At 38.9% G+C, this 23,655-nt stretch overlaps 1 protein-coding gene across 1 annotated transcript in view; it reads right to left on the reverse strand.

Annotated features, from left to right (window-relative positions):
• LOC127210495 (transmembrane protease serine 11A-like) overlaps positions 1-14,458 on the reverse strand; it is a 40,028-nt gene extending 25,570 nt beyond the window's left edge. The window contains exons 1-3 of the mRNA XM_051170154.1: positions 14,416-14,458; positions 7,280-7,432; positions 5,643-5,761 (exon numbers count right to left, since the gene is read on the reverse strand). Coding sequence (XP_051026111.1) covers positions 5,643-5,761; positions 7,280-7,432; positions 14,416-14,458 — 315 coding nt within the window. The remainder of the gene's footprint in view (positions 1-5,642; positions 5,762-7,279; positions 7,433-14,415) is intronic.
• Between the last annotated feature and the right edge of the window lie 9,197 nt (positions 14,459-23,655).

Raw genomic sequence — 23,655 nt, forward strand, 5'->3', positions numbered from 1 at the left:
AAAGTATTCACTAGATGAATAAAGGCCTAATATGAAACATAAACTTTTAAAGGTAGTAGAAGAAAATACGATAAAATGTTTTGTTTTGTTTTGTTTCTATTAAAAAGAAGAAAGGTCTGTCAATGAACATTCAAAACAGTTACAAGGTTAAGGAAATTGGTATGATTGCATAGATTTTCATTTAATAATCAATACAAATAGAATAAAAGGGGTGTGATGTCTACATCAAATGCATACTTTAGTATCTGAAATCATATGTAACTCCTAAAAATGTAAGCAAACAACAAAGGTTTTAAAAACATAAACATAGAATATGTAAAGAGAAGTTGTAGAAAGAAAAGACCTCAAAGGAATGAAACACACAACAATAATTTGAAAAATGCAAACTAGGTCATGCATTAGGTACTACTGTTACTTTATGCCTACTAGGTTATCAAATAATACCAAGAAAGGAAAAATAATCCCAAATTATATGATGTGAACTAGATGCTTATGTATTCCTGTTATAGGCTGAATAATAAATGTCTTCAACTAACTCATGTGTTGAAAGCTCTCTACTTAACTGATAAGCTTTGGGAGTATGTAGACCCTTTAGCAAGTGAGGCCTTGTGAGCCAAAGTAGGCCACTAGTGACAGGCACCTGAAGGCTATATGGAGGTGTAGTTCCTACAGAAACTCGTTTTTAAAAAATATTTATTAATTTATTCATATTACACCTCAATTGTTAGCCCATCCCTTGTATCCTCCCATTCCTCCCTCCCTTCCATTTTCCCCTTACTCCCCTCCCCTATATCTGTGACTGAGGGGGACCTCCACCCCCTGTATATGCTCATAGGGTATCAAGTCTCTTCTTGGTAGGCTGCTATCCTTCCTCTGAGTGCCACCAGGCCTCCCCATCAAGGGGATGTGGTCAAAAATGGGGCAGCAGAGTTCCTGTGAAAGCCAGTCCCCACTTTCCACTCAATGGTGGAGAATGTCCTGTCCATCAACTAGATCTGGGTAGGGATTCGAACTTTACTTCCCGTATTGGCCTTGGCTGGTGTTATAGTTTGAGCAGGACCCCTGGGCCCAGATCTGCCCATCATAATGTTCTTCTTGTAGGTTTCTAGGACCCTCTGGGGATTCTTCCATTTCCCCATTCTCCCATGACAACTTTATTCATAATAGCCAGAACATGGAAACATCCTAAGTGTCCATCAGTAGAAGAATGGATAAAGAAACTGTGGTACATATACACTATGGAATACTACTCAGCTATTAAAAACAAGGAATTCCTGAACTTTGTGGACAAATGGATTGAACTAGAAATGATCATAATGAGTGAGTTCACCCAGAAGCCGAAAGACTCAAATGGTATATACTCACTTATATCTAGACACTAGCCCAAGGGGCATGTCCCATGAAAGTCTTCACTTACCAGGAAAGTGGGTCAGAGGGGAGGACATCTTATTGGAACTTTAGGTGACAGAAACTCTTTTTCTCCTTTCCAATACACTGTGCCATGGCAGCTATCTACTCACGGCTTGTTTCCAGCTGTGGTGCTGTTTGAGGAGGCTCTGGAACTTTTAGGCTATGGGGCCTGGTTGGGGAAAGCAGGCAATTTGAAAGCTGTACCCAGGCCCTGTTTATACTGCTTTCTAGTTTCTCTGTTTGTTTGTTTGTTTTCCTACCATGATGTGAAACAGTGATGTGTATCACACATGGCTCCAGCTATGTTACTCTGCTTAGATGCGTGGGAACCATCAACTGAGATAACAAACTGAGATAAGATCAAGTATTTCTTCCCTCAAGTTATGCCTGCCAGGTATTTGATCTGATTTATGGAAAAGGAATAAATAATTATCCATTTACACTTTGAAGATAGTTCTCTATGACTAAGAAAAAGGTCTTCACCAGATCCCAAGTCTGCTAAGACCTTGATATTAAACTTCTGAACTTCCAGAGCTATTTGAAACAAAGGTTTGTTGTTGAAGTTACTGGGCCTATGGCACTTCTGTTACAAAAGCAAGAATAGAGTAAGACACCCCATTTTGGGAAAGATGTGCAGGCATATGAATCAATGTGTACTGCAGGTCAGATGTGCTGGCCTATGAATCAATACATGTTACAGGTCAGATGTGCTCAGATTCAGGCACTCTGAAGAACATTCCTTTACCAGTGAGTGAAATTATGCCCAATGAACCAGGAGTTCTGCTTCCAGAAATACTTGTATGTATCAATAACAGGGGGGAAAGGAGTATGTTTAGGGTATTTCTTACAATGAACGAAAAACAAAGGTAAGATATGGCAGATCCAAACTATTGTGGGGAAGCTAACAACAATGAGTTCAATACACAATGAGCATCAAGGGTAGTTCTTTCAAAATGATCTGCATAGAAGCAGGATGGAACAAACATGATTCATAACACAAAAGGAAAATATGCTCACATGAGACAAAATATAGTTTTGCAAGAATGCTTTTAAACAAACAAACAAAATTCTCACAAACAGAATGGTGACCTGAAGGGAAAGGAATATGTGTGTACTTTATGTGGATAAAGGACATTAAATATATCACAGGCTGTGTGGCTCCATAACTTAGCTGGTGAAAGTACATATTCCGTAAATATGTAGTGACAAGTATGAAAGGCCTTGAATATACCCCTAAGAATAATTTCATTATTAATCTCAACATGTGTCCTTGATATACTTACATGCCGAGAAGCACACACATAGCGGACCCTTGAAAGTCCACTTCAACCTCCGTTTCTGTTACACAGGTTTGCTCATTTCTTTTAATGTTTTAATAAGATAATAGAAATAATATATTTTAATGTATTTGAAAATAATTCAGTGAGATATAACAACAAACTAACACATCAGAATTTGACAAAAAAAAAAAAACAAACAGAAAAAAAAAAGAAAACCAACCCAAGAGAAGGCGCAAGGATCAGAGATCCATTCATTTTCCTGCTCAGGGATTCCATAGAAAGACTAAATTGGAAGTCATAATATAATACCTGGTACAGAACCAAGCAGGCCCTGTGCATGATGACCAGTCTATATAAGATTATATGTTGCTCACTTACTTTAAGACCTATCGTAATCCTATCTATTTAATTCAGTTAAGATAGAGTTTATTAGTTATCATGTATTTAAACAATAACAATATTGAAAGTAGACAAATCATGCTTGTGTCAATTACTAGTCTACTTTTATCACAAGAATATACATCTTAGGTATGGCCGATAGATATGATTTTATAGAAAGATAAGGTAGGATAGTTAGATAAGGTCTTTAAAAACCTCAGAGACATGCAGAATATGGCATTTAAAATGGTTTTATTATGTTAAAGATTCATAACAATGAGACAGGTTAACTCCTGGTAACACCCAGCCTACCTGAAAGAGGATGATGAGCATCAAAGAACCTCCTTGTGGAGATGGCTTCAAATGTGGCAAAGAAGCCACTGGGCAAAAGGTCCTCATTTCTACCACAGACAGAATTCTGCCTAAAAAAGAGCAAGCTTGGATGCAGGCAGAGTCAATGGCCAAACTCTGTCAAGACAGGGTAAGCAAGTCCTCAATAGTTCCTGCCTCACAAATATGTCTGTCAGATATATTGGGCCAGAAGGCTTAAAAAGATGCTCCAACATTATATAGAGTTTTGGGTGACTATTCAGGTAGAAAACTGTCTCTGTCATCTTCTCATTTGGAAAGCTACTAACCTGCACACCCGGCATACTCAGGTAATCAAGTTTATTCCTACTCAAGTCTCTGATGGAGTTGAGAACCAGGTAGCTTAGTTTTAAAATGAAACTTCCTCGTTTAGGGGTTAAGATGTTTCTAGGTCTAGATAGGTGTTCTAAGTTGATGATGACAACATATGATGGAGATTGATTTACATTCAGAAATTTAGATGCACCAAGATAGGAAAGATGTCTTCTTCAAGGCTGTCAAATACAAACAGCCAAAACACTAAGAGTGTAACATTTATATAATTCCTGATTGTGTCATGGTTCTTCTTGCTATAGGTAGTTTATTATATATTTGTGTAATAATATAAATGTATATGTAAAAAATAAAAAATGTTTAACTAATAAAAAATTACTCCAAAGAAGTGACAGAATATTGTTAGGATTTTTGGCCAACTTATGATTCACTTTTGCGTTATCCAAGAGGTGTTGTCCCTATAACAGTGTTCATACTTTTTCCTCTTTAAAAGACTGGAAATCTGGACAAAGACTACAACACTGCTGATATGAACAGCCCTCATTTGGAAGAAGGTACCGTCCTGTTTCTTTTTCTAAGACATTGACTCCATGCTGAACAATTCACTTCCCAATGTCCAGGACATTACAATATTGCCAGATACTTGTACATATTTTTCACTTGCATTCAGGGTCACTTTTATTTCATGAGTTAATCAATTGTCTAATTTGAGGCAGGTGTTTGATTTTTCCTGGGCATTATGATTTCTGGTGACTTCTATCCATTATATGTTGTATTGACCCCTAGAGCTTACTTGCAAAAGAAAATGACTTGCCAGTGGGGGTGGGAAGAAAATAGACTAATTAAAATAAGTTCAAGATTCTTAGTAAGTGATATTTTATCAATTAAATAATTTATTTTTAAAGGAACGCACACATATATATCATAGCTTCTCTGGAACTCACAGAGATCCACATGCCTCTGACTCCTGAGTGCTGGGATTAAAGGTATGTGCCACCACCACCAAGTTCTGTATCAAAAAGTTGTATGGAGTCACTTAAGGTAAGATGAATTGGGAGACATTGGCACTCATGTGATTGCATGTGCACACACATACATACACACAGACACACACATGTACACACACACACACATACACACACACACACATACACACACAAGTGCCATTGACCAAGATATCCTGATACAAAAGAATGTAAGGACATATGCCAATCTGCAAGCATAGGTTATATATTGAGATATGAAAATACAAGATAGAAAAAAATACAAACTTAATGTTAATTGAGAGTATGCATTAGAAGCATGACTGGAAACTTCACTGCAAACATGCTGTAGTTAAGCATATTGCATGCAGGAACATGAAAAAATGTCAATGGATCTGAGAAAGAAAATGTTTTAGGGGAAAAAGTCTCGGTTAAAATATGAAATATAATCATTACTTATTCCCCTTTAAGTGGCTCAGCCTTCTGAGTTTCCGTTAGGCAAGTTAACCTGTTGCCCATAATAACACATTTACAAGGTAAAATCGATATCTCTGTTATCTTTTTATAGCTATTTTTGAAACTGTGAAATGTGGTTTTACAAGAATTATGTTGCAATCAACTATTAGTTCCAGTATACCCAAGCTTTTCTATTAGGAAAACCTTTTAGAGAAAATGGAGAAACAATAGGCTAGATGCCTTGGCATACACCCCTTCATCGTTAAAGGAGATATTTGAGTCAGAGCCCCCACTTCTTAAACAGGCATATTCCCTCACCCCATCTCTGCCCATACATCCATGGAAGATAGGAGAAGCTGGTCTGGGATGAGGAGATAGATAGCTACAAGTTTGTGCCAATGACAACGGTCTGAAAATCATTATTCTTGGAAATAAAACAAATAGTTCACAAGATGCTTACAGTATTCTATAAGATAAATTTCATCTGACTTACCAGTTTTTCATTCATCTCCTGTAAGTCCTTCAATTGATTTGAGCTCTTTTGTCCTGAATTGCTCTTGACTTGAATATCTGAAATTGTAAAGGTCCTTTGATAACGTTCCATTTTCTGGCCTGTGATGGTAATGAAAAGTAGAAAATACATGATCTATGCAAAGACTTCAGGATCTACAGCCTAACTCCAGTGGGCCTGAAATGAAGCTATAAAGATAATCACCAGGGTTTTTTTTTCCACTTGAATTTAATAAAAAAATACTGTAAATTAACATAGTTCATGTTAATAATAGTAGCTGATATTCATTGAGTCTTTACTATGGGCAGAATATCATTTTGTCTTGGAATCACATGTACCATGTGATCATAAATCCAGATTCTTGAGGTAGGCTTCACCTCCATTTTAAAAAGGAGGGATGTAAGACACAACAACACCAGATACCTTACTGTGTTACATAACTAGTAGATGGTCTTTTGGGAAGTTTCAGTTTTACTAAGGTGGGGCTCTGGAACCTGAATGTTCATTGCTATGTTTTTTTTGTGCTTTGTGAAGTGTAAACCATCCAGGAGTATGGGTAAGTGAGCATTCTTGCATACTTTTACTTGTAGCAACAGACTCCAGTACAATAAAGGAAATCACAAGGAGAAATGCTGTCAGAGATTGCAAGTGAGAAGGACAGTTTGTTACAGACCCAGGTGTCAATCAGCTCTGTGCCTTGTCACCAGGGATGACTAGAAAAGAGATCAGAGCCTGTTGTCAAGTCAGTGCACAAAGAGACTTTTGTACAATCAAGATGGGTCTTTTGTCATTTGATATAAACTACTATTGGGGTTTCAGTATGATACTCAGAATATGGTAGAAAGTCATTTCATTTTTACCTCATAAAACAGGTGTCTCCTGTCATTCAGTCTTTAAAGACGACGTCAGATAAAACCCTTCAAGTAAGTAAGTGGAGTTACTCATTCTTACTGTACATATATGTCATGAATTGTGAAGATTTGCCAAAAACGTAAATGGTTTATACTTAGTAAAGAAAGATGTAACTCAGAGAGTTTAAATGCATTATTTCTGTTAATATAAATATATTAAGCAATACAAACAAAATCTTTAAATACTATTTTAGAAGAACAGTTTTTGTCTATGAGTAAATGGTAATATTGAGTCATGGTTTATCTCTGCTTTTAAAAGTCATTGTCTCATTAAACATGTGTTTTGGGGGGGGTTGCCTTTAAATTCTACTGGGCAGAGAACAACAGCCACAAGTAAAAGAATGAGTTTTGATACTGCATTTATTATGTTTTTTTCATCTTGATATGCAGTGAATGGGAAGATTTGCTTAGTCTGACTGCTAGCAGCCAAACGACAGTGACTGTTTTTTACATTACATGTAGATTCTTAAAAATACCGCTACTTCAGTGAGTGAGATGCTTTCATACCTATCTGAATGCTGTATCATAAGCACCCAGAAAAGTACTTGCAATTATGAGTGGCACAATAGTTTTTTGTAATAAAATGACAGAATAAATCTTTAAAATATTCTGAGTGGGGACAGTCCCAGGTAAATGTATGAATATCATTTACAGATATGCAAATTATGCTGTCCTATGCGGGAAAATGAGATTCCCAAGTATCCCTACCGGAGGCTAAGAAGTGAGCCAGAAGTCCTATGGTCACTGTCACCATCATCAGGGAGAGCGCAGTGAGAAGGCCAGTCATCCATGGCTTCAGATCTCTGTTGTGGACACCATATCCTGCCAATCTGTATAAAAGGAGACCTTGGTTACCCTCACCTGGGAGTAGTTACAAGATTTCTAGTTGCATGTGCATAAACTCACATTGATACATGCTTCCTTTAACAGCAAAAGGACATGATTTTTTATTTTGGTTAAGGTCATCGTGGTCCTGTGAGGAGCTATTGAAAAGGCTAGACCTGGATTTGATGTTCTTGCCCGTGAGTTCTGCTTCTAATGCCAACTGGTGATGCCAGCAGAGGGTCCAGTGTCCTACACAGGCTTGTAAAAGCCCATTCCTCCCTTCCAGAGCTCTTTCATGTCTTACCAGCCAATCTAAGACTCACAAAGTAACTTCAGATATACTCTTTTTTTCACCTTTTAAACTAATATGAAATTTTAAGCATGGAAAATTAGAAAAGTCTAAATAAATATTTGGTCTTATAATTTTATCAATGACATTTTGTTGCTCACTCATTTTTACTCCTGTGTTAAGAATGTTAATTAACATGTTATGACCTTTCACCAGAACATTGCTATGAACAGGCTAATTCCAATGTCACAAGCTCATCATTAGCTCTCCTAAAATTTATAATGCTCTGATACCTTCTAAGGGCCAGTCCACCCTCAAATTGCTTTTGACCCCATAGCATATATGCTTGTATTTCACAAGCCAGGATACAATCCTGTTTTCTACAGGTCTTGTTTTATGCATAGTAATTATGGCTTTTACATCTTTTTTTAGCCAAAACCAACCATGCTTCCTCTGAAGTCTGAAGGCCATTGACTAGTTGAGAAATAAAACTAACAGTCTTTAAACAGTTTTGCCTTCTGTTCTTGTCTGATGCATCTTTTTGGTGTCAACCGACTGGCTTTTCTAATTTCCCTTTAACTAGATTTTACATCTAAACCCTTAATCAGATTTTAGTTTAATTCACTGATACAATACTTTACATGTGATAGTGTATGCTTTGTATTTCATTAAAGCTACAAGTTGCAAAACTGTCAGTTTTGGATCAGAAACTGCCTTTCTTCTATTAACTTTTGATGAACAAATGTGTTCATCGTATTGTATCTAGTTGTTGCATGAATGGTCACTACACAGAGTCAACAGGAACTCCTCAGTGGGCTGCACTAGTTTAGGTCACCTTTTACCACTAAGACATGAGGAAGAGTCTGGTACAAAATAAAAATGTATAAACCTACAAGCTACAAGCAGGTTAAATCAAGCCTGCATATGAATTGCAAGGGCTTGGTGGCATGATCACCAAGCCCTGCAACGCTGGTGATCTATTTCAACAATTTCCCATGACAGCAGCTTGTTTACTTGTTTCCTTAGTTTATCATTTCATGTTTATATATTGATAACAATATTCCTTGAGAGAAAAAGACATTCTTCCTATTTCCTTCACAGAATGTACTGAAATGTCCTGTTCTAAGTAAACTTTCACCATCTAGTGGTTATTTTTTGAAATAGAAGGCAATTTTTATAAGTTGATGTAGAGGTAAAAAGTACAATAGTTTGGGCCAAAATAGTAAATAAAACGACATATTTCAGATGAGCATGCAAAAAATAGATGTGGATAAGGCCACAAAATCCAACCCCACACAAAGAGTTAAAGACTACTGAGGAAAGCTGGGACCAGGAGAAGTGCAACTCCCTAGGCAACAGCAAAGCAACGGGCTGTCCAATGCCAAACGACCAGCTCTGAAAACACACATACAAGTAATATTACATGAACTGAGAAAGACTATTTAAGAATATGCATGAATGTGCATATATGCATGCATCTATGCATGTAATAACAATAAATGAAAGAAAAGGCCATAAATTTGAAGGAGAGTGGGGACAGATAAATGGAAGTGTTTGGAGGGAGAAAATGGAAGGGAGTAATGTTGTAATTATGCTGTAATCTCCAAAATTTAAAGAATACATTTATGCAATAAACCGGAGAGGCATGAATTCTGTGTATAGAAAATATAGGCCATGTGGACAGTGGTTAATTAAAAATAACCAAGAGTTGACTGAAGAAATGTATGTTCCCCGGCTGATGCAATGGAACACCCTCAATCACAGCAGCAAACGGACGCTCCACAGGATGAGATATCACGTTGATTTCTAAATGGCTCAATGCTTAAATTCAGGACGAAGGAAACCTTAGAGACATTTTTGTATGATTTAGCCACCTATACTCAGAGATGCCCAGTGATTTCCTCACATAATAGAAGTTGGAGTTTCTCAAACTAAGGTCTTCTGACTTCCAGGACACAAGGTCCTAGTGCCAGATTATCTTTCAATTAGTTAAATTTTGGATTTGTAAACGTGCTTATAGTCTATGTGTTCATCTATTCACTCATATATGCAGGACGTTTAATTCTTTGTGAGGGAATCTCTCTAGGACTGTTTTCAAAGAATTCACTGACCAAGAGAACGGTGGCTTCAGGTCACCTTCAAGGAACTGTTCTGCCTCAGTCGGGCACACTGCCTCCTCTTGATGGAGATTGTGGCCAAACAAAAGATGCCCCACGGAAAAAAGAGTTAACTTAAGAACATGTACAAGCTTTCAAATCTGTGCGTCTCGTCATCACATATCAGTTCCTCTGAATGGAACAAATAGAGGAAGACAGCGGTGGAAAAAATCACACCCTGCTCCTCGGGTATCTACACCAATGGGGAAAAGGCTGGTCAGCTTCACTGCGTGCTGCTAAGGGGCCATGTGAGTTCCATCTTCAGATCCCACAGACAAGCCGTGAGCATCTGGAGGGAAACGGGCACCGACACATTAGAGGAGTGAAAACTTCCATTTGAAGTGTTGTCTTTTAGGAGAGGATGGAGACCGTTGTATGGTAAAGAGTGCTTGTAGCTCTTACAGGGCCGAACTTCTATGCCCAGCAGCCATGCGGGGCAGCTCACAACTGCCTGTAACTCCAGCTCCACAGGGATCGAATCCCTCTGGTCTCCTTGCACATCTGCACTCACAATCACCCACCCACACAGAGACACACGTAATAAAATAAAATGTATAAAATTTAGAAACCCTTTGGGAACTAGAGTTCCCAGGTTGCTTTGCGTAACACAAGCGGCAAAGCCCTAAGTTAAAGCTACCACTATTTAGTCCTACATGAGCAAACACTTCATTTAAGACCAACTTTTTAAAAATTCATTTCTTTTTAAATTAATTTTTTTGTGTATTACATCCAACCTGTTTCCCCTCCCCCCTCAGCCCGCCCTACCCCCCACCTCCTCACTCCCTCTCCATTTCTCTGCAACCAAACATGGCGTGTCAAGTTGCACTAAGATTAGGCACCGCCTCTCGTATTAATGCTAGATGAGGCCGACTTTTATGGATATAGACATGCAATGCAGGAAGGAAAAAAATACACCCCATTGCCTTCCCATTCTGTACAGGCTGTGTTAGTCATCTGCTTAAGATCACCCAGATTAGCCAAAAAACACTGAGTAAAGCTGCTTGGAGCCTGCCTGTTTGTAAGTGGAAGGACCACTTTGCTGGACATTGTTTCCCCCCTCACCAGCTTTGCGTGTGCTGGCAGGGAAAACAGGTGTATTCACCTTCTATCTCTGAGTAACTAATTACCGCAAAATTAGCTGCTCAAAGCAATATTCAGGGGTGTATGTGGCACAGCTGGCTTCTCTGCCCATGTTCTCTCTCTCTCTCTCTCTCTCTCTCTCTCTCTCTCTCTCTCTCTCTCTCTCTCTCTCTCTCCCTCCTTCCCTCCCTCCCTCTCTTCCTCTTTGTTTCTTTCACAACTTGAATACTATGATGTGTTTTGGCTTGTTTAGTTCATTTTTAAGATTATACTTTAATTACGTTTCTCCTTTTCCTATCCACCTTCCAAACCATCCCATACAGCTTTCCCCACTCTCCTTTAAATTCCTACCCTCTTTCATTTTCATTAATTCTTATTGCATGTACATATATATAGGTATATGAATATATTCCTAAACATAAGAAGTTCAGTCTTATAATGATATATGTATATATGTTTTTAGGGCTGACCATTTGTCACTGGGCAATCCAGTGCTTGTGGTCTCTTATGACTGAGATGGAGTTGGTTGTGGCTGCTTTCATAGTCTGTGGTTTGTGACCCACTTCCAAGTTCACTAGAGTACTAGACAGAGCTCAAATTTCTTGAAGCTGGGCTGAGGTCAAAATAAAGTCTAGTTTTTTTTTTTTTTTTTTTTTTTTAATGTATCATCTGATTAGATCTCCAAGGATAATACCCCATTTTAAAAAATAAATGTTCTGGGGCTTTCATTATACATGTAAAAATCTCCTTGCAGTATCTAGCTAGACTTTTGACTCAGTAGCTGGAGAAACAGTATGTACAAGAGGGGGTGGGGGTGTTGGCAGTCATCTTGGATTTGGCCTCATGACACCTAAAAATATTATGACTTTAATGAAAAGGAATACACGCACCATCAAAAGAAAGCATTCAAGAACTAAGCTGTAAGACTGGCAGTGGAAAACCATTCTCGTTCCATGAGCACAGAATTCTAAGGTGGGCACAGAATAAAAAGAATAGTAGGGAGTGTTTTATTTCAGTAATGTTTTTAGACACACAAGGTGAACTCTTAGAAATTAAAATGAGGAAAGAGCTAAAACTAATCCCTGGTCACGCCATAATTGGCACTTTGCATTCTTTTGGGGAACAGGCAAGTACAAATGATCCTTATTCTGAAGTCACATCCTATAATCTCCATGAAACCCACTTTATCACGTCCACTGCCTTCATTAGTCAGTTTTGAGAAGGGTGTGTTCACGGCTTGTTTTCTTTTTTAAGATACTGACAAAGAAATATAGTATTAATTCAGTAATGTGACTTTGCCTCTAAATCTTGCAGGTTGAAAAACACACAGAGTTGAGTATGTAGTTCCTTAATATCTTCATAAGTATGAATTCAAAGATCACTTAAGCAAAGACCATGTTGAGCCTCCTGTCCCATGGTGATCTTCTTTCCACAAGGAGGACCTTCCCTGATGGGTAGCCTGTCCAGTTGCTCCACTTTTGACTTTTTGACCTGTATCATTTTTGTCTATAGGCCTCAGAGTTTTCATTCTTTGGGACTACTTTTCTGCTCTCCCTAAAAGTATACAAATGTATCTTAGCATTACTGTTGCTGTGATGAAACACCATGACCAAAAGCAAGTTGGTCCAAAAGAAGAAAGGGTTTATTTGGCTTATAGTTCCACACAATAGTCCATCACTGAAGGACTTAAGGACAGGATCTCACACAGGGCAGAACCTGGAGGCAGGAGCTGGTGCAGAGGCCATGAAGGAGTGCTGCTTCTTGGCTAGCTCTCCCTGTCCTATCCTTCTTCCTTATAGAACTGAAGACAACCAGCCCAGGGGATGGCACTACTCATAATGGACTAGGCCTTTCCCATCAATTACTAATTGAGAAGATTTCCCTCAGGGTTGCCTTCATTCAGCCCTATCTTACAGAGTAATTTTCTCAATTGAGGCTCCCTCCTCTCAGATTACTCTAGCTTGTGTCAGGTTGACATAAAACTACCCAGCACAACTGACTCCTCATCAAGATGACTCACAAAGGCACCACTGTTAAGCCACAGCCTTTCCTTTCTTGTTCATTCTCAAAATCACAAGTTACCAAAGCTATATGATTAAAAAGCTATATCATTAGATTCGGAGTTCACTCAGGTATTTAAGTTTTGTCCCTTCTCAAGTCTCTGATGGACTTGAAGACCAGATAGTTTAATCTTTCAATTAAGCTTGGTAGGTTGGAGGTTGAGATGTTTTTGGATCAAGATGGATGTTTTAAGTTAATAGAGATGAGATATGATAGATAGTAATCTCCATTCAGAAATTTGGACCTAACAAGATAGGAAAGATGCTTACTTCAAGTTTGCCAAATACAAACAGCCAAATCACCATGAATGTGAGATTTATATAATTCCTGATTGTCTTGTGGTTCTTCCTGCTGTATGTAGTTTATTTTACTCATGTGTAATAACATAAATGTATATGTTACAAAAGAAACCTAATAAAATATTTTTAAAAAGGAAAGAAAATGGTAAGTAATAATATTAGAACCATTTCAATCAGGAATAATGGTCTTATGCACAATTGTTCTTTATCACCTCATGGATTTTGTAACTATTTATAATCCCAGAATATCAATGAATCCACCTTCACAGCACACTCATGCTGTACTGTATCCTTTACTTAAGGTTTGAGTCCTTCCTAGAAATCCAAATGTCACCTAAAATCTTCTCACATTCTCAGCTCTGTAACTCATATACTTGTGTTTCTGTCTTTGGATGTGTGAATATAAAAACTTGTATTTACAAAAATTTTTTTTTAATATTTAAAAAATTCAAAGTCTTTAAAACTACAAAATCTCAAGGCTACACAGAGAAACCCTTTATTGAAAAAATTAATATTCCTGTATCTGATATTAGATATTGGTTAGAATCTGACTCTCATGAGCCAGACCTGCCTTGTCTCATTTGTTTCCCATGCGCTCTGATCTATTCAAACAGAGTAATTTATGGTTCCCTTCTAACTTCTTTAAAAATTTTTTAAAATTCATTATAGTTTATTCTGATTACATTCGGATTGTTATCCCCTCACTTGCATCTTCCTGTTGCCACCCTCCTTCCTTTTCTGCCCTACTGTGATCCTATAATATATATATATTCTTATTTCAAGAGGTAAGTACCAGGGCACAGTCATGATCTGAACAAAGCAAAACCAAACTCCAATAGTGTAAATAACTCAATGTCCAGTATCTGAGATTCACTCATAACCTTCTGGGCTCCTCCAGGGGCCTTGGGTTATTTCTCTGGCTCCACCTTCTTCAGCACACACAGCTTGTCTCATAATCTTGGAAACGGTCTACCACACCACTGCTGCTGTTCTTGGTGATCATGCTACAAAATGCCTAGACTTCATTTTCACCAATAGCGTCTCCTAGGCTCTCTTCATGGTGCCAAGCCTCAACTCTTCTGCATGAGCCCTTCAATCCTGGCTTTTCATCTGCTACTGAGGCTACACACTCACCTGTAACTCTCTTAGCTTCAGTCGCTTTCCATGACTCCTTCATACCTTCAACACCAATACCGTCTTGGTGATTCTTATGCTGCCATGTTTGGCTGCTGGCTTAAAGTACAACCTCGGCCACCTGTGGGACACAGCTTCTCTGTCTTGACTCCCAGGAAATACTCCCCAGAAGATTTCACCTCAATGATGCTGGTCGCCTCCTAATCAGCTGTTTCTTCATCCCCGCTTGACCAGCATCCATTGTACCAGCAAATCAAAGCTCTCAATACTCATGGCTTTTCTAGCCCAAAGTTCTAAATTCCTTCCAGAATCCTCCAGAAACTAGCATGGTCAGGTCTGTCACAGCAATACTTCACCACCCTGGTACTAATTTCTGTTCTCGTTAGGGTTTCTATTCCCACGATGAAACACAACGACCAAAAGCAACTTGGGGAGAAAAGGGTTTATTTGCATTGTACTTCTGCATCATAGCACATCATCAAGGGAAGTTGAGGCAGGACCTCAAACAGAGTAGAAGCCTGGAGGCCACAGCTGATGCAGAAAGCACGAAGCAATGCCACTTACAAGTTTGCCCACCAATCCCGAATTAATAAACTGCCCCATATAGGCTTGCCTGATCTTGTGAACACATTTTCTCAGTTGCGGCTCCTTCCTCTCTGATGACTCTAGTTTGTGGTAAGTTGACATATCACTAGCCAGTACAAAATGTATATACGTATGATTTTGCCATACAACTGGCTATTTGTTGTTGGTCTGATGTATCTACACATTGCTTATGTTCCTTAAATTTTCATGGAGCTTTTTTTGAACTTAAATACACACAGCCTTATGTAAAAGGGATTGTTGCCCAGCATCCGACTCCACAAGCATACTTACTAATTTAAGTAAACATGGGTGACAAATATACTCTAAGGAGTTGGAGAAAGGGGTTAGTGGGTTAGAATGCTTGCTACTGATTCAGAGGTGCCAGGACCAGTACTGAGTACCCGCATGGTGGCTCACAGCAGCCTGTAACCCCAATTCCAGTGATTCCTACTCCCTCATATGACTTCCATGGGACTCACTCTCCCTATTTTTGCCTGGAAAAATTCCTGGGAAAAAATTTCCCCAAAACCTTTCCATTGGAGCATTTGCTATAAAAAGTCGTCAGCCACTCATTACATGGAAAAGGAAATGAAGATTTTGTGGTGATTTTCACATGTAACTGTCTACTGGTCAGTCATTAAATCTCTTTTAGCATCACCACTTAATATAAAAAATACAAATATGAGCTATTATTTAGAAAGTGTATTTTATTGGGTTAACTTATTACTATGTGTGACCTATAGTCACCCTTGTCACTACACTTACTTGTAGTAGTTTCATGAGTAATTTACCCTGAGAAGCAATCTGCCCAATTCATGTATCTCAGGTATGCAGTTAGGACCTGACTTTTTAGAAACATATATTCTTGCTTCTAACTGATGATGCATAGTTGTGTGTATGTATGGCTGATGTTGTGATATTTCAGTATACGTATACAGTGGACAGTGAACATATTGGAAGGACCTTGCTGTTTGAGGTTGCAATCCTCAAGGTCCGGATAGCCGTTCTGAGCTTGGTGTTAGGTGCAGGACTCCCTCTCCTCAGCAGGGCCTCCTACTCTCTGCCTGACTCCATCTGGAGAGTGTCTTTAGTCATAGATGCCCCTAACCACATTTGATATATGGACCTTAACACAGCTCCCTGCTAGCTCTCCCCTCCCTGCACCTATAGGATAATTAGGTACTGTGTTCTGGTTCATGATAGAAGAGTGCTGCCAAATGCAAACCAAGCATCATTAAAGTGCCTGGTTTCCACCAATTATGTACACCTATCCTGGAAACCTCCCTCCCACTCCCCAAGGACCATGTAGCCTTTGTTCTTTGTAAAGTTGAACTAACTCCCTGAAGTGGTTCCTGGAGTGTTGATCTCCATACTCCGGGCCTTCTAAGCCCTGCACCTCACCTTTGTGGGCTGGTGGCCAACAGCCCCTCCACTCCCAGGGAAGAGGTGAACCATAGAACAAATCAAAGTTGTTACATATCTATAACTAGTCACTTTTCAGTTTTTTTGTGCTTGGAATATTCAGTACGTTCTCTCCTAGCTATTTTGGAACAGTCAATTAATTATTGCCCTTAATTGTTTTAGTAGCTGTAGAATATTAGAAGTGATTCCTTCTACTCAATTATGAAATGGTACCCATTAGATATTCTCCTTCTAAGAGTCTGCCTTTGATTTCCATGACTCAGAACATTTCTTTTGGGAGAGCAAATTGTTCTTAAGAGATTGGTTTTAACTTTTGAAGAAAGGCTTTCCTTAGCCACAAATCTGTGGGATTTAAGTAGCATGGAAGTAAAGCTTTCTGGAAATAAAGCAGAAACGGTTTTACTGGTCCAAAGCTTTATCCGTCTTTGCTGTGCTTATGCCTTGAATTCGCACCTGCATGCTTTTTATTGGCTTTAAATGTGTACGTACTTTCCAAAAGTGAGGAATCCTTTCTGCCTCCACTTCTGAGAGCCTTTAGTGAACATGGCAGCAGTGATTTGGAGAGATAGGAAGAGAATAAGGAGGCATGTGAAGGAAGTGTAATGACCACACTTTTCTAGGCTGCCAAATACCATCTGATTTTAATTTGTGTGCACGTGTGCAAGTGTGTGTGTGTGTGTGTGTGTGTGTGTGTGTGTGTGCATGCATGCACACATGCACGTGCACGCTCATTCACACACACACAAGCCATATGACTATCTGTCTTATGAGTTTTAGTCTAAATCTTTCATGGAAATGTAAGTTAAGCAAGTGGCAAGCCCCAGGCATCCTCCTGTCTCCAGCACACCCTCCCGTGCTTGGTAGCAGGTGGGCATGACTTCACTTAGTTTTTTCCATGAGTTCTGGGGAATTTTACTTAAGTCATGCTTGTGAAGCAAGTGTTCTCACATTTCCACAGCCCATAATTTAGTTCTTGATAGTTTATGTGGACACACATCTTTTCTAAAAGAGCAAGAGAGTGAAGGCAGTGGGTGCACAATCATGCACAGCACTGATATATTTCTTGAGCGTGTTCCTAAGAAGTAAAAGAGGGAAAGTTTCCCTTATTAAAATATATTTGGTGATGAGAATAAAAAGCAATTTAGGTAATGTTGAGTGGGATCTTTCTTTCCAAGCTTTCAGTGATTTCAAATGAAGAGAGCAGAATGGGAAACACGCCCACCCTGTTTTCTGTATGTCCTGGTTACTGGCACACTCATGGCACGTCATACACAATTTAGGTCTTAGACACTGGAAACTAACAGAATTAATGAAATGAAAATTTTCTGTATTTACTTTTCAACAGCATCTCCTCTGATGCTTTTTTGGATGCTCCTCTTTCTCAGAAGGGGCATAAGACATGATTGTGTGTGTGTTCTCAGGAGTGCAAGGCTTCATGTCAAAGAATTGTCAGGAGACCTAACAACAGAAGAAAGCAATGAATCTACTTTTCTTTTTTTTTTTTAATCTTCTCTATCCTCCAGAGCTGGTAGCAGTGAAGGCAAGGCAAGGAGAAAACTATGTAACATATCATTGTCAGCGGAGACAAAGAACACTTTCCATGGTGAGTGGATCCAGGCTGTGCTGGACTCAGGGAACTAAAGAGGAAAACAGGAAGGTGGAATATGCCAGTTCATCATCTAGTTGCTCTGATCCCAGGGATACAAACTGGACACCAAAGGCAGCTTTAAGGAGGCTTACCTGCGAGAAGCTTGACCCCATCAGACCCCATCAGAGGAGAATGTGAGCAGAAGGCTCCCGAGAGCCTTGGCTGCCATTGATGTTCTCCAAGCCCCTGACAACACACAGCCACTCCCCATCACGTCTGGCCTGGGAGGCGGGACTTACTCATGGTTCTCCAAGCACAGTGTTTCCTCTGATGCCTCTTGACCTTAATTAGCCAAATTAGTTTCCAGTTCTGCCTTTTATATCTCTGTCCTTTTCAGGGAAAGCCAGTATTTTCTAGCTCTACTCTGAAATACAACTTAAATTTGACCTTGAGAAAGCAGTAAAACATGAGGTCTTACTGTCTTAGCTTTATTTAAATATTGTTGATCTCAGTATTTGAATCAGTGGAAAAACAGAACTAGACATGGCTTAAATTAATGCAAAGTGATCGGACAGACATCTATCTAGCAATGGTATCCATCCAGTTTTACAGTCAGTCTGAGTGTGTATCCCAGCCTCGACACTCTGCAGTGGGAGGCAAGGCACTTGGCCTGTCTATATTCCATTTTGAAGTGTAAATAAATGCTTTACCTATTTATAAACTAAATGCATTAATCCTTTCAAAGTGACTAACACACAGTAGGTGTCTTTGTTAGGGGTTTATTGCTGTGAAGAGACACCATGGCCGTGGTAACTCTTATAAAGGGAAACATTTAATTGGGGCTGGCTTAGAGTTTCAGAGGTTTAGTCCATTATCATCCTGGTGGAAAGCATGGTAGTATGGAGGCAGACATGGTGATGGAGATGAGAATTCTATGTCTTGATCCTCAGGCAGCAGAAGGAGACTGTATTCCATACTAGACCTAGCTTGAGCATATGAGACCCCAAAGCCCACCTCCACAGTGACACACTTCCTCCCCCAAGGCCACACCTACTCCAACAAGGCCACACCTCCTAATAGTGCCTCTCCTTATGTGCCGAGCATTCAAACATATGCTATGAGGGTCACTGTTATTCAAATCAAAACAATAAGTTGCATATAGATGTGACTATTGTCAGTCAATTTGTTGTTATTGTAATTATACAATATAAATCAGCAATTCTAAGACAAAGAGCATTTTGGTACCAGGAGCACTGTGGATTTTTAATCATCTTGGAGTTGTCCCAAAGAAAGAGTTTATACAAACGTACATCAGAAAGTACCTGGGATATTTTTAATTCAAGTTAAGCTATGATAAAGATACGTTCTACTGTGGTACAAGTGCCACAATAAAATCAAGGTATTATTAATATGTGTAATACTAATAGGACAATAAATAATTAAATATACAGCTATACAAAGCTTGTTATACAACTTTCTAAGTTCCCCCAAAAGATAGATAGTACTTAATGTTTCTATGTAGTATGTGTGTGTGTGTGTGCCAATGTGTGTGTGTGCGCACACTTATTCTTGACACATTTTTATTTTTATCCATGAAAGTGTGTAAAGAGTCTGTTGGATTGAAGATTAAAGTTCAGGCTGGAATGATTATCCATGTACAAGAATGAAGTCTTGCTATGCAAATGCCTGGCTCACAGCATTCTACAACACAAACATATGCTAAAAATTACTTTTAAGGAGTTAACCAGCCATAACAATATATTCGTTGCTTCCCTTTTTGTTTTTTAATTTAGCCACTAAGTTTTCCTCTAGTTCTATGTCTACGTACCCACCTGTATATGTTCTCTACAAATTTTTCTTGAGACTTTATTGGGCTTTAAAGGTCATTCTGAGTTTGGGGAAATAAGGATGAATATGATATGGGCTCTAAACTCATGGAACCCATGCTCTAACCATTTCTGTGACTGCTGAGAGAGTATCAGTATGCTGTCCAGGCTAGTCTTGAACATACACATTCTTCCTGCCTCGGTCTCCTAGGTGCTGACATTATAGGAATATGCCACTACACCCAGTTTCATGGTACTACCGTTAAGAGCTGTGACATTCAAAATAATACAGCACTGCAAACTTTTAAAAAAATTTTAAAGTAGAAAAAATGCAGCAAAATTTCATTTTGTTAACAGATATGAAAGGTAAACACTTAACACTGTTCTCTAACTCTCCGTCTGCATGGTACAACCCTCTGTAAGCATTTTCATCTGGAGATATGGACTTGCCTTTTAGGATAAGAGATGCTTGGCTTCAGTATGTAGTGCGACTTGTGTTTTGAAATTTCCACAACTTCGTCAACTTCAGTCCCCTGCCCACTGTTAAATGTCAGTAATAAACCTTACCCTTTGGTGTGAGTGCATGAGGTGAGCAAATGAATGTATCCTAGCATGTACTGAGTCCTACTCTGGATTGAGTGTTTTTATATAGTTCTCAATCTGTGGGCTGTGGTCCCCTCTGAGGGTCAAACGACCATTTCACAAGGATTGCATATCAGATAACCTGCATATCAGGATTTACATTCTGATTCATAACAATTTCAGAAGTACAGTTATGAAGTGGCAATGAAAGTAAGTTTGTGGTTGGAGGTCACCACAATATGAGGAACTGTATTAAAGGATCATAGCATGAGGAAGGCAGAGAACCACTGATGTAGATAATCTCGTGTACTTGCTGTCACAGCTTGGTGAGACCAGCCTTAGCACTACCAATCCTCTTGTAGAGTCAGAGAAAGCTATCTGGCACTTTCTCAGAAAAATGGGAATAGGGCTTCCTCAAGACCCAGCTATCCCACTCCTTGGAATATACCCAGAAAATGCCCTACCACACAACAGGGACATATGCTCAACCATGTTCATAGCTGCTCTATACATAATAGCCAGAACATGGAAACAGCCTAAGTGTCCCTCAGTAGAAGAATGGACTAAGAAACTGTGGTATATTTACACGATGGAATACTACTCAGCTATTAAAAACAAGGAATTCTCGAAATTTGTGGACAAATGGATTGATCTAGAAATTATCATAATGAGTGAGTTCACCCAGAAGCAAAAAGAGACAAACAGTATATACTCACTTATATCAAAACACTAGTCCAAGGGATACGTACCATGAAAATCTTTACTTACCAAGAAAGTGGGTCAGAGGAGAGGATATCCAATTGAGACTTTAGGCAAGAGTAGAATGGAAGAAAGAGGAAATAGTAGGACCCACAGGGTCCTGGAAACCTACAAGAAGAACTTTATGACAGGCAGATCTGGATCCTAGGGTCCTCCTCAAACTAAGGCACCAGCCAAGGAGAATATAGGCAGTAAGCTTCGAACTTCTACCAAGACCTAGCCGACGAACATGATACTCTCCACCGTTGAGTGGAGAGTGAGATCTGACTCTCACAAGAACTCTGGTGCCCCTTTTCTGACCATGTCCCCCGGATGGGGAGACCTGGTGGCACTCAGAGGAAGGATAGCTAGTTACCAAGAAGAGACTTGATATTCTGAGAGCATATATAGGGGGAGGAGGTCTCCCTCGGTCACGGACATAGGGGAGGGGAGAAGGGGAGAAATGGGAGGAAGGGAAGAATGGGAGGAAACAGGGGAAGGGCTAACAATTGAGATGTAATATGAATAAATTAATTAAAAAAAAAAAAGAAGAAGGAACGGCCAGCCAGGCTGTGGTGGCACACGCCTGTAATCCCAGCACTCTGGGAGAGAGGCAAACGGATTTCTGTGAGTTTGAGGCCAGTCTGGTCTACAAAGTGAGTCCAGGACAGCCAAGGCTACACAGAGAAACCCTGTCTCAAAACAAACAAGCAAGCAAGCAAACTAACAAACAAACAAATGAAAAAGGAAGGAATGGCCTTGTCTGTGTAGCTTCAAAGCTGCCTGCTTGCAACCAGACCATCTTGATACCAAGTGTGGAAGCCCAAGATAGAATTGTAGTCAAGATTTGCTTACTGGATGTACCATTGGTGGGTCTGTTTATGGTCACTGTCCAAGATTTTCAGAAAACATAAAATTGAATAATCATGATCCAGGTAATATTTTCCTCTCATGTAAGGAGGGTGATCACAGAGGTTGCCTTTTACCAAGACTGTGATGAATAAATAATCTAATAAATATTGTGATTCAAACTTATGCAAATTTAATAAATGGTCAATAAATAATAGCTCTTACTATAATAAGTAAAAATAAATAGCCACCTGATGTGGAACTATGTAGTGACTTGATAATAAAGTCCTACAATCTACATACATACATCCTCAGTCTTCTTGTTTGATTAAAAATATTATTCCATATATTCCAGATAATCAGGAAATAGAGGCACAACTAAAACAATGATTTTCGGGTCACCTTTCAAATCCCAGTGATACAAGTATTCACCTCAATCCACTGGTTATAGACAGCTATGTGCAGAGAGATGAAGCCGTGATATTTTTTTTTTCATGAAAATTTAGAATTAAAACCCACAAAATATTATGGTCTTAAAATTATTAAATAGAGGAAAATCAAGAGACCCTTTTAGTTAATCTTGGGTTTTTGCCTCCAGATCCAGGTCCTAGTTTTTCTTCATAACAGTTTTGTAATGTCAAGTTAGTTACTTTTCCCTCCTACAAAACAGAATTGCTAACAGGAGCTAAATCACAGACTTGTGAGAATCGAACAAACTAAGGGAGGGTACAGAAGCCACATAATGAGCACCATGACTTTGTTGGAAAAATAGAAAATATAATATTCAATCTCTAATTTACCAGTTAGTCATTTTAACTCTGAAGACAGTGGTAGATGTATCAGGGGCTAGACCTGACAAATTAGCAGGTTAGCTAAAACCATTTTCTAAAATGAAATTAAAATTTAAAACATGAATATTTGTAATGGACTTCTCCAGAACTATATTTTCCTCTAAAGGTAATAGCCAAGGAATAAGTTTAGTTTTTTGCTTTTTATTAAGCATTAGTTACAATAAAGAGCTAGAGGATGAGAGTGCTGTTCAGCCTTCTGAGAACCTGATGCCAGTTTCAGATGAAGAGTGCATTTGGCTTTCTGTCTTATCTGTTATAAAGAATTGAGAATTTTAAGGCGAGTGAAATCACTCAATCAACAAAGATTTTGAAAAAAGGAGGGATATGGCTATTTTTATGGGGAAATCTAAACAAAGAGTCCTGAAATTTGTAATTTGCTCCACTGAAGCCAACGCAAGAACAGAGATGAGATTACAGACCCCATGGAGGGGACATCCAGGTTCATGACAGCACAAGCGATGAGCATGCAAATCAAATGTTCTGTTTCCAAGTGTTCCCATTGTGTTTCTTGTTAATGGTGAAATAAGACTTACAGTAGCGAGCAGAATTGTAGAATGCACCTTACAGTGAGTGTAGATTCCACCTCACAGGATATCATAGCAAGTATTAAGCATCTTCTTGTCCTCAGTCCTTCTGCCTGCCTGGTAGTATGATTTGCAGCCCCTTGCAAACTTTCCATTCTGTGTTAGTGACCTGAATCTGACTTAAAGCAACTACTGCTGCCTAGTGTTTTTTTTTTTTTTTTTTTTTTTTTTATCATCTCTGTTCTTTGTTAATAATGTGTCACTAATGTCTCAAT

The sequence above is a fragment of the Acomys russatus genome, chromosome 28, assembly GCF_903995435.1.
Source record: "Acomys russatus chromosome 28, mAcoRus1.1, whole genome shotgun sequence".
Classification (NCBI taxonomy): Eukaryota; Metazoa; Chordata; class Mammalia; order Rodentia; family Muridae; genus Acomys; species Acomys russatus.